The sequence below is a fragment of the Puntigrus tetrazona genome, chromosome 14, assembly GCF_018831695.1.
Source record: "Puntigrus tetrazona isolate hp1 chromosome 14, ASM1883169v1, whole genome shotgun sequence".
Lineage (NCBI taxonomy): Eukaryota > Metazoa > Chordata > Actinopteri > Cypriniformes > Cyprinidae > Puntigrus > Puntigrus tetrazona.
In genome coordinates, this window is record NC_056712.1 from 1244344 (window position 1) to 1255154 (window position 10811).

A 10811-nucleotide genomic window follows, 5' to 3' on the forward strand; every position below is an offset into this window, starting at 1 on the left:
TTCTGAAGTAAAGGCTATTTTTTAAAATTCTTTTTTTTTTTTAAGAGCCACGCGAGAGGGGCATCCGGGGCCGCCTCCGTCGAGAGAGAGTGGTTTGTCTTTCCCGCGAATCCTCCGCCGGTCACGGGTTCTTTTCAGCTTCCGTTTCGTATTCCCGGGCAAATCGCTTCCGAACCGGTGTGTATAAGCTTTAACGGGTAGAGCTGGTTATTCGCCGAGGTGACTAGCGAGAGCACAGGAGCGCAAAGAGAACTACAAACGTAGAGGAAAAGAGAGCAAAGAACGGGTTTCTTGCTGTACAAGTCAAAAGGAAAAGCAACAACAATAAAAAAAAAAAAAAAAAAAACTACCGTGGTCATCGTCACAGTAGGTTTGGAAAGAATCGTGGGTTCAGAACAGCATCGCGTCTTCTCGAAAATGTAAACTAAAGTTTAATGCACAAGCACTAATCGGATAAGACAGACGGTTTTCATATCAAAGTTAACATCGCCTACATCCCCCTCCTCGCCCCCCAAGCGGAAAAAGTACAGTAGACTCAAAATTAGCGAAGATATCTAAACTTCAGTTTAGTTATGTTGACAGCATACATGTGATTCACCTGCCGAGGAAGTCTTATCACATTCTAGTTTATTATAGGTTTATAGATTATAAAGTACTTGCAGAGTAACACAAACATGATAAGTGCACATTTAAAGTTCAATCTAAAAAGAACAGCAACAATCTCTTAACGGATGACGTAATATACAGTATGCAACCCCACAGTTCAACATTTTCAGTCTATGATGAGCCATTGTTAGGACACAGACAATGTTACAGAGATTTGATATAAGTGCTTCACACCTGACGCTGAGAGATACAGCAGGAGAGATGGCAGTTTACTGTGGTCAGCATGAACGAAAACCAAAACGAGCATTTCCACCCTGTTTGTGAGGAGAAAAACCAAAAAAGAAGTCCCAACGAGTTTGACTTGCGCGAGAGTAAAACTACAGACATGATGGGTTTTTTTTTTGTTTGTTTTTGAATTTTTTTTCCTGGAGTAAACTGCTTTGCTACCTCTACTAAAAAAAAAAAAAAAAAAAGAAACAAAAAAGAAACAAAAAATAAAATAAAAGTCCTATGATGCAAAGATATGCTAAGCGACAAAACGAACTGGTATTCTGTGATGTTGACGTCGTTGAATTAGCATTGATGTTCGTCTCTGGGTGGTCGGTTACAATTTATGACTTCCACAGTTGACTAGTTTAATTAGGTTAATACCTTTACTACACACAATTCAGCTATGGCAAAATATCAGAATTCGGCCGACTTGATAGAATCCTGCTTTTCAGACATACAAAAATGTTGGTGAAATACATGCAGCACAGGGAAAAAAAAAATAAAAATTTAAATAAAAAAAAAAATAAAAACGAAACAAAAAACTAACATTTTTTTAGTCGTCGGCTGAGATTGCAACACATGTTGCTCAGACAGGTTGTTCGCGTCTTCTTCCCTGATTTAAACATCCAAATTATGATACTATCCACACTAGTTAAAGGCACAGATCCAGACAGGAGCTTTTTTTTATTTTTCATTTGCCATTTTTTTTTTTTTTTTTTGTTATTTTTTTGCTAACGATGTGGCTAAGATCTCACATCAGAATGGGCTCGAGTAATCGCGGACACCGAAGCGCGTAAAAAAACAAAACAAAAAACAACGTATGCCGTGAGATGTGGCATAAAACTTGGGCCCAGAGCGCTTGAGTTCATCCTCCAATGTGTTTCTTTCCCTTTTGTTTGGACAATGTGGAAAACAAAACCGAAAAAAAAAAAGGTTAAAAACCAATTGCTTGGAAAACATTCCATTTTGAGAGACATTTAATCCACAGCTTCTTTATGTTTCATAGGTAGTTGTTTAGAAAGTCAATTAGAAAACCTGTAGCTTCAGTTGTGATTTAGAGACCGGTCTCTCTAATCCGTGAAGACTACCGAATTCAACACACCGTTCACCAAGAGACCTCGTCTTTTACCCCAGCTAACAATTACAAAGTGTGCTTTATGTCATGTCTTGCGACAGCCCTACTGACCTGGTTCTCTTTGGCCTAATGTGTCTCTAATGAAGAAGCATCTGGATTGGTGGAGCTGAGTGGGAGAATGGGGGAAAGGGGGGCACGTTATTCTCTACGAAACGCCGTTCACAACGGCTTGGCTGTCCGGGCCGTCCTGCTTGTCTTTCTTCATCCCTCTGTCCTTTATGGGTCTCTGCCGGTTCCCTCCGCTGTCTCCTGCCAGGGCCTGGGAGCCTCGGCTGGTGTGAACGCTCCTCTCGTTATTGCTGTCGATACGGATCTGATCAAGAAGCGGAAAAAAAAATTAAAAATAAAAATATGCAGCTCGCATGAAAATAATTACTCGCATGAAACAACTGCTTGATGAACGTGAAAGAAGTCGAGAAATATTTAAATCGCGAAATGTTTCATTCCATGTAGACTGAATTTACAAAAATATTTGTAACCTTTTAAATATTTTGCTGGCATTATCAATTTATTATTAAAATCTAATTTATTCCAATGTTCGGCATTTATTAAAATATGAAATTTGACAAACATTAATTATATACAAAAAGTCCCGGTAAACTAAATAAATGATAAATGGCTCTAAATAATGCAAATATGAATAATAAACACAACAGATCAATATTTAGCCACGTTTATAGTACTGGTTTAAACCACCAGTTGCCTTATTACCAGATAAAAATGTTTAAAATGTAAAAACTTCATCTTTTATGGGTAATACTTTACAGTAAGGTTTATTAGCTAACTTTAATAAACGAACTAAGAATGAATAATAATTCTACGGCATTTATTAATCCTGTTCATTTCAGCATTTACGAATGCATTATTAAATTCACGTTTGTTGACATTAGTTAATAAACTGAACCGAGATGAACTAACGATCGAACTGATTTAACGAACTAACATTTAACAAAGATATAATGTATTTTTCATTGCTTGTTTGTGTTAATCAATCAACCAATGTTAACAAACAACACCGTATTGTAAAGCGTTACGTCTTCGTTCACTAATAAGCAAAATAACCGATCTTTTGAATATAGAAAAGTAGACTGAGTGAGACCTGCAATGTGTCTTCCTGGGGTCTCAGCTTTGAGTCTCTGGAACTACGGGAGCGGGACTCATTCCAGTGCATGTCTTCAGCTGAGTCGAGACAAAAAGATCATTCGAAACCCATACATGGTATCAAAAATTAAAATAAAAAAATGTAATGCTGATTACTTTACAGTTGACTGGCAATCTTGGGGTGTGTTCACACTCGTCATGTTTGGTTCGTCTGAAACGCACACTGGTGTGAACGCTCTTTTAGAGCGAACGTTGACGTCCAAACCCTGGTGTGCACCAAACAAGCGAAATGAAACCGCTGAAAAGATGGATGTCGGCGCGCTTCCAAACAAACTCTGGTGTGCTTTGAATGAAATGTGAACGCTGCACAAAGCAAGTGCTTCTTATATAAACCAAAAAACGGGACGGGTAGGGGAAATTGGATCCGCTGTCAAAAAAAACGCCAGTGTGAACGCTAAGCGAACCAGGACCAAAAAGGTCTTTTCCAAATGTGCAAGTGTGAACACACCCTTAAATAAATAAATGAATAAATCCACGCACGCATACAAACAAACATACATATATACACACACGCACACACACTTTAAGAAACATTGTAAAAGGCCTTATAAAGAACACTCCACTTTTTTTTTTTTGGAGTTCCATTCACCCAATCTCTGGGTCTGGCGATAGCACTTTTAGCATAGCTTAGCATAGATCATTGAGTCCGATTAGACCAGAAGCGCCGCACTACCACACAGCGACTGTGGAAAATAGTCCCCAGCTTTCAAGACATGCTCCCCATGATATCACCGCAGACTTCCTTGACTATTACGCCGGAACGAGAGCATCGTTCCTAATCATATCGGGCCAACAAAATTGCAACTTTTCATTTTCCGCCGGTCTTGGTACACGATATAAAACTACAGAAGAGTCCAGTTTTAAATGGGAAAAATATTGTAACTCTTTGGTCATTTTTGAACTCAACTTATTAACTCTGAGGGAGTTGGTGAACGAGTCTATTTCCCCCAAAAAAGTGAAGTGTTCCTTCAAAATGAGTGACGGCTCAAAAACTGACTTTTGTATCCTCCTCTTCCTCTCCCTCCACGACCCCGAGGTCCTCCACCCCTTTTGCGTCCATCGGGGGCTCTTTTGGGGTAACCCATGGACTCCTCATCTGTAGGGGCCAGGGACCAATCACTGAGCTCATCTCTGTGGTCAGATTCGGTCTCAGATGCATTAGAGGCCTCAGAGTTGGTGCCTGGGACAAATACAGCAGATAACGAAAAAATGATTAACATAATTGACATTATGCTTTAACTATTGCTTACATATCAAACCAATGGCATTTTTTATTACAGGAAGTCATTTAATTGCATACATTTTTTTTCTTAGTAATGCTTTGAAGCTTCAGTGCGATGAAACATTTCCGTATCCAGATACGCTCGAATTGCTTTTATTTAAGGTCTTACCTGAAGCCAGCGTCGGGCCCCGTCTCCCTCTCCCTCCACGACCGAAGGGTTTGCCGCCACCTCGCGAAGGTCCCATTCCATTATCGGCCATGAAAGGTTTTTCTTTCTCGGGTCGTCCCGGCAGAGCTCTCGGCCCTCCGCCGATCTGTCGGAGCTGCTCATCGATCTGCAGTCGTTCCATTCGCAGCTGATCCACCTCCTGAACCAGAACAAACAAACAAAGAACGGACCGTCACGCAAGAACTAAGAGAAGAAAACCTCACATGATTATCTCTGGGGTATTTAGTACGTCATTAATGGAAAAACCGCCGCTTTGCAATGAGGACTAATGCGCTTTGTGAGAAAACCAAAAAAAACAAAAACACAAACCACAAATGCTATGGTAAGTAAAAACTCAGGTCTGACTGGTATATGGGGATGCTTCTTAAAATAAAGTCTTAAGTATAAGAATGTGCAATTCTTGGTCAAATTAAATAAAACAAAACTCAGGTCTGACATTTTTTGACTCCCAAAGAAGAAATTTCAACAAAAGAAGTAAAAGAGTCAAACCTGATGAGTTACATAGTTGCATGGGCAAAACAGTAACCCCAGGTATGCTAGATACCGTGTCACGGGAAAAATTTATAAAACTGGTTCTAACCTTCAGATAATTCAGATGGTAGTCCAGCAGAATCCGTGCATTTGAAATGCTTTCCTTTGTCCCCACAAACACAAATGGCACCATTCCCTGTGGTTGTAATTCAAGTTGGTATGAATTATGTTTTGTAATTTTGTCACCCTGAAGCTGGGTTAAAACATTACCAACTAAAAATTACTAAACTGAAGACATGGTAACAAACCATGAAACCAAACCAACAAAACCATAATTGAATTAGTTATCTGATTTTGTAAGTAAACTCTTCACTAACACACACGCACACACACACACACACATACATATAAATACACTCACACTTTAGTAATTTTAGTCAGCTTCAGTTTTGCCATTCTTAAAGCAGGCTTTAAATATTTAGCAAAATTAGTACTCCTAAAATTGATTAGATGGCTATAACAGTCCACACCAGTTGCTCTGATTTAACGTCTTTTTTCAGCATCATCACTTTTGCCGCTCATAAATACAACAACGAGTGTGTCCAGCAGCCCACTCACTGACCTCTTCTAATGGAGAAGGCTTTTTGTCATTTTCCGGTTCCACTCGAACTCTGACAACACCCGATTTATCCACAACCTCTTGAATCAGCTTCCCACTCTTGCCAATGACTTTTCCTGCAGGACAGGGTAGAAAATAATTTAACGATGCGCATTAACCGCCAGCGGCGCAGGACAGCGTGTCCGACCCTTGAAGGAGAAAGCGGTTCTTTTTTTCGTTTGTCCTCACCGACTAAATTCCTAGGAACTTTGATAATATCTTCAGAAAATTCCAGGTAGCTTCTGGCCTTCCGTACAGCCTCCTGGTCCTGCAATTCAAAACAAACGGTCGAGACAGGCTCGCGCATTCAGACGGCCAGAGCTCACCCGTACCAGAAAGTCGCGAATAAAGCGGTTACCTCTCCATAGATGTGAAAAGTGCAGGTCTCTTCGTCGAGATCGATGGTTGTGACCCCAGGAATCTTTCTGGCCTGCTGGATGTTCGCCCCGTGGGTACCTATGGCCAATCCCATGAGGTCGTCGCGCACCACGAACTGCTCGTGGAACCTCGAGGCCAGTTGCCGAGAACTCTGGAGGGGGAAAAAGGCCAGTTTGAATCTTACCAGTGTCCCGACATGGCTACACATTCAAACGCTTCTAATGCTTTACATGCGCACGGAGTGCATGAATGCGCTGCGTGTTATTTTATTAGCAACGAAGTTAATATCTGCATTCGTTATAATTATATACGTTTTGCGATGCATGATTAGGCCCGTAAAGGAAGATGCACAAGGACGCGCGGTGGACGTGATTCGATTCGGATGTGAAAATGTTGCACTGCCTGACACACAAGAGCGCTCTCTGAATAAGAGCCAGTTCAAAAACCGTGGGCACACGTATTTGCCGAACATATTCTCCAAGGGCAATATTTGTAACCGCTGCATAATTGTGTTAATACAACCATTTTGTTCGATTATGATAATTAAAAAGGTGTGCGATAAAACTGAAAACAACTTGTTTCCTTCTGGAGCATCAAGGTTTGAACCTTTTTTAATATTTGTCCCTAAACTGTCCTCAGTTTTGTTTTTTTTGGAGGGGTTATTTTAATATAAAATAAAACAAAATTAAATAAATAAATAAATAAAAATAAATAAAAAAATATGTTTTTTTAAACATACTTTTGTGGACTAATGTAAACATCTTGTGTGTAAAATATCTTACTCGACAGTACTAAAATAATAATAATAATAATAATAATTGTATATTTCTTTAATAATAATTTTTTCACAGATTCTGCAAGGGATGCCCAAACTTTTTTGCATATGGGTCAAAGACTAGACTTCTGGTGATAACATCAAATAAAATTTCATTAATAAAAAAGTAATGATTTTTGTATATGCAAAGCATATTACATCTTAAGCACAGTGTCCACTTTAATGCCGAATAACTTTAACGCAATTTATATTCATGTAAAAAAAAAAAATTAAAATAAAAATTAAAAAAGCAACTACATGCTTAGAATAAGTTTAAAACGCTTATATAAGTGATCGTATTTATATTTCAATCCATTTTAAATGATTCAACCCATTTTGGTTTTGAATGATAGTAGCAAAACAGTAGCAAATATTTAAAATCAAAATTAGTTTGTATTTGCGGGCAGCGGTGCGAGTATTTTAATGCCACCTCAAGACTTTTCGGTAAACAACGTTATGCTGAATTATGATTTTTCTGTAAATCAAGGTCAAAACGTAAGATGGTCATTATTTTTTTCCCCATACAGAAAATAACTATAATTAAACATGACATTTTTTGATGCTTGATCTCACCTCTGACCCATATATATATATATATATATATACATATATATATATATATATATATACACATATATATATATATATATATATATATATATATATATATATATCCCAACACACACCTTAAGTGTCCATAATTTTACCCTAACCTTTAACCCTTACCCACAAACGCACTTTAAGAGCTAAAACAATACCTATATGGAGCCTACGCATCTGTAAATATAGCTCTGCGTATCAACAGAGTATCATATTATGCTAAAGCAGGGATACGGGCCATCACAGCTGTGCATGTGCACGCAATACTCTTTTACACCTGTTAAATATAGACCGTCTCTGCTGCCACCGCATGCATTCGCGTCCCAAAGACACGCTGCAGGACTTTCCAACAGTAAGAAACGAACCAAAGAATTTGCCCAAATGCTACCAGCCTTCCTCGAGACGGCTATATCATCGCAGCAGTAAAATTTGATTACGCTCCTGAGAAATAGAAACTATTTTGCATAAACTAAGGCACGGAGCAGGCCGAACCCGACACTAAACGTCAGGCAGTACCTCCAGCTGTCGGGTGGCTTCCTCATTCCTCAGTATCAGCGTCAGCTTTGTGCGCAGGCTCCTGAAGTGCATGTCACTCAGCATGGCTATTCGCTTCGCCGTAACCTCGTTCACAGACTGAAAGAGAAAGACGACAACCGACTTAGCGCGAGTTACGAACGCGAGAGCGATTTCGAGCGTCGCGCGTTTACCAAAATGACCAGCTGCTTTTCTTCCGAGTCGTAAGTGACGTTGAACGCTCCGATCGCTTTTTTGAAGTCTTTATGAGCGGAGTCTTTCGCGCACCTATTAAAAAAAAAAAAAAAACATTTTAGATATAACAGCGTCCCAGTATGAAGTCAAACCTTGGATCTTGATAAAAACGACACACTTACATCTGTCTCAGGTCTTCAGGAACGTCTAGTCTGATTTTGAGAAAGGTGTTCTTCGAAGCGGCTTTGTTGGGGTTCACAGGTCGTAGCCTCTCTAATGTGACGATTTCGTTTAGCGTTGCGTCACAGGCCGCGTATTCTATCACGTAAAACTATAAGCGCAGGACGGAAGGGAAAAATACCGTTACGGTGCATAACGCACGGAACTGTACAGTAGAGCCGTTATTGTAGTTCCTTTTTTTAAATAATGTTAATGACCGTTTTTATTTTGCTTGCGTATAAATGGTATATTCTACTTGTACAGAAGAGAATCTGCTTGCTAAACTGCTTACCTCTCCTTTCACCATGCGAACTTTGGCTAGCCACCATCCACAGGGCTCTTTATCATTGGCCCTGGAGTAAACCTGCGGAAGACGAGAAAACGTGGTAAACACACACACACACACACACACACACACAAAAGGTCAGAGCATTTGTGTAATACCTGATTAATAATAAAAAAATATATATAAAAAAAAAAATATATATATATATATATATATATATATATATATATATATATATATATATATATATATATATATATATATATAATAAAAATAATAAAATAATAAATTTTTATGTAATAATAATCTCTGATAGCACATACCTCCACTTCATCGCTCTCGTTTATCTCTTTCTGAAAGCCGGTCGGAGGAGGAAACCGAACATCGTGGAAAGGAATCTGTCGTTCTGGCTGCCAACTGCAAAACGACAAAATTAAATTACATATTTATTCCTTTTATATTTTGCCTTTTTCGTAACTGCATCAGGAATCAATACAGTATCAGATTTCACGAAGTTATACACCCTCATATATCGTACACGTTTATGCCGGCGGCAGAACAAAATATGGAAATCTGAATATGAGGCCATGGCTTCAGAGTACGATTATTTATTTTGGTACTCACTTGTTCTCAAAAGACACTGTGACTGTACTCTCATGAACATCCTTAATAAAGGCCTGTGAGAAAAGAAAACGTATTAATAAAGAGCATTCGATCAGTGAAAATAGACCATTTTATGATACAGGGGTTACATAAACACAGCCAAAGTGTAATTAGTTGACTGCTATTATGTTATTCAAATCATAACATTAAAAAAAAGTGTTACGTAGAACAAAACACAGCCTTTAAGAAGTATTTGTTTAGCACTGCATTCATTTCAAGCATTTTAAAATCCCCAGATATGCTAGAACATGGAAACAGTGCTGATTTATTATTAGCTGTAATGCATACGATGACTTAAAATTGCCCTCGACCTACGGCTGATGGCTTTTGAAAGCATTAAAGAGGCGTATCAATTATTACATTAGGCCTAGAACCATAAAGGTGTTTGTTTTTTTTATTTGTATGATGTACAAAGAGATACATTTGCATCATTAAGCGGAGGACTCAGCGTGCCGTCCAGATCCGAGCCAGCACACTCACGCATCCCGGCGTCGACACAGCTCGCGCGCATTAATAACACGCACGCTATCAAATTATCGCGACGAATCATTAAAGCCTGTCCATGCAAACAGTCGTCGAAGAGGCCTTGCGTTATAGGCAGACAAGGGCCTACTGCGCCAGCGTCAATCGAGATCTGCGTTCGCGACGGACCGAATCGCGTTATCCAAACGCGATTTCCACCATTCGGCGAGTCAGACGCACGCAGGGGGCACGCGGCACGACATCCGAAACCCACCTTGTAGAAAGCTCCGCTCGCTCCTCGCACTTCCACCGCGAGCTCGTCCATGACGCCAGTAATCTAATACACGACCGATCACAGCTGCAGCAGAGGCGCTCTCTCTTTATCGCACGGCGGCGCTACGCTCGGACGCGGTCGGAACTAGCGCGTGTACGGACGATCGTGCTCGTTTTTAAAGAAATGAAAGCAAAACATTGATGTGTAGACGCTCTGCAGCAGCCGCCGTTGAATGCATTGATGTAAACACAAGAGCCTCCCTATTTCCCCCGTCACGTGACACGGGCCCGCTTCCCTTCACTCGAGAGGACACGCCCCCGTCACGTGACAAGCATCGGCTTCAATTCTGCACGCGTTTTTCTCCAATTATATATTACGCTAAAAAAATACAGTTTTATTAAAAATAAATAAATAAAATTATTCCCTTCCCATAACTATTTTTTTTTTCAAAAACAGTTATACATTTAGGAACGAGCATATCAATATCAGTAGTTGGGTTTCCAACTTGATTTACATTTTTCGAGTTAATTTATATCGTTCGAAATTTGCATAAACGTATGCAATTATGGCCTTCATTCAAAGCTGTAAAATAAATAAATATGTACATTTTAAGCATCCTTAAATGACCAGTTCGCCCAAAAGTAAAAATGTACTC

The 10811-nt window shown here is 39.4% G+C and overlaps 1 protein-coding gene across 4 annotated transcripts in view; it reads right to left on the bottom strand.

Moving 5' to 3' along the window:
- fmr1 (FMRP translational regulator 1) overlaps positions 1-10445 on the bottom strand; it is a 12178-nt gene extending 1733 nt beyond the window's left edge. The window contains exons 1-16 of one of the 4 annotated variants that reach the window (XR_006252546.1): positions 10157-10445; positions 9382-9434; positions 9081-9174; positions 8764-8835; positions 8435-8583; positions 8252-8345; positions 8061-8177; positions 6111-6281; positions 5942-6020; positions 5717-5829; positions 5204-5290; positions 4564-4762; positions 4170-4352; positions 3111-3190; positions 2063-2324; positions 1-920 (exon numbers count right to left, since the gene is read on the bottom strand). The exon at positions 1-920 is cut by the window's left edge and continues 511 nt beyond it. Coding sequence is in view for 2 of the 4 variants with exons in the window: in XM_043257515.1 (XP_043113450.1) it covers positions 2157-2324; positions 3111-3190; positions 4170-4352; positions 4564-4762; positions 5204-5290; positions 5717-5829; positions 5942-6020; positions 6111-6281; positions 8061-8177; positions 8252-8345; positions 8435-8583; positions 8764-8835; positions 9081-9174; positions 9382-9434; positions 10157-10207 (1710 nt within the window). In the remaining 2 variants the exon portion in view is untranslated. Of the gene's footprint in view, positions 2325-3110; positions 3191-4169; positions 4353-4563; positions 4763-5203; positions 5291-5716; positions 5830-5941; positions 6021-6110; positions 6282-8060; positions 8178-8251; positions 8346-8434; positions 8584-8763; positions 8836-9080; positions 9175-9381; positions 9435-10156 lie in introns of all 4 variants that reach the window. The other 3 variants (XR_006252547.1, XM_043257515.1, XM_043257516.1) reach the window with 3 other exon arrangements.
- Positions 10446-10811: the final 366 nt, after the last annotated feature.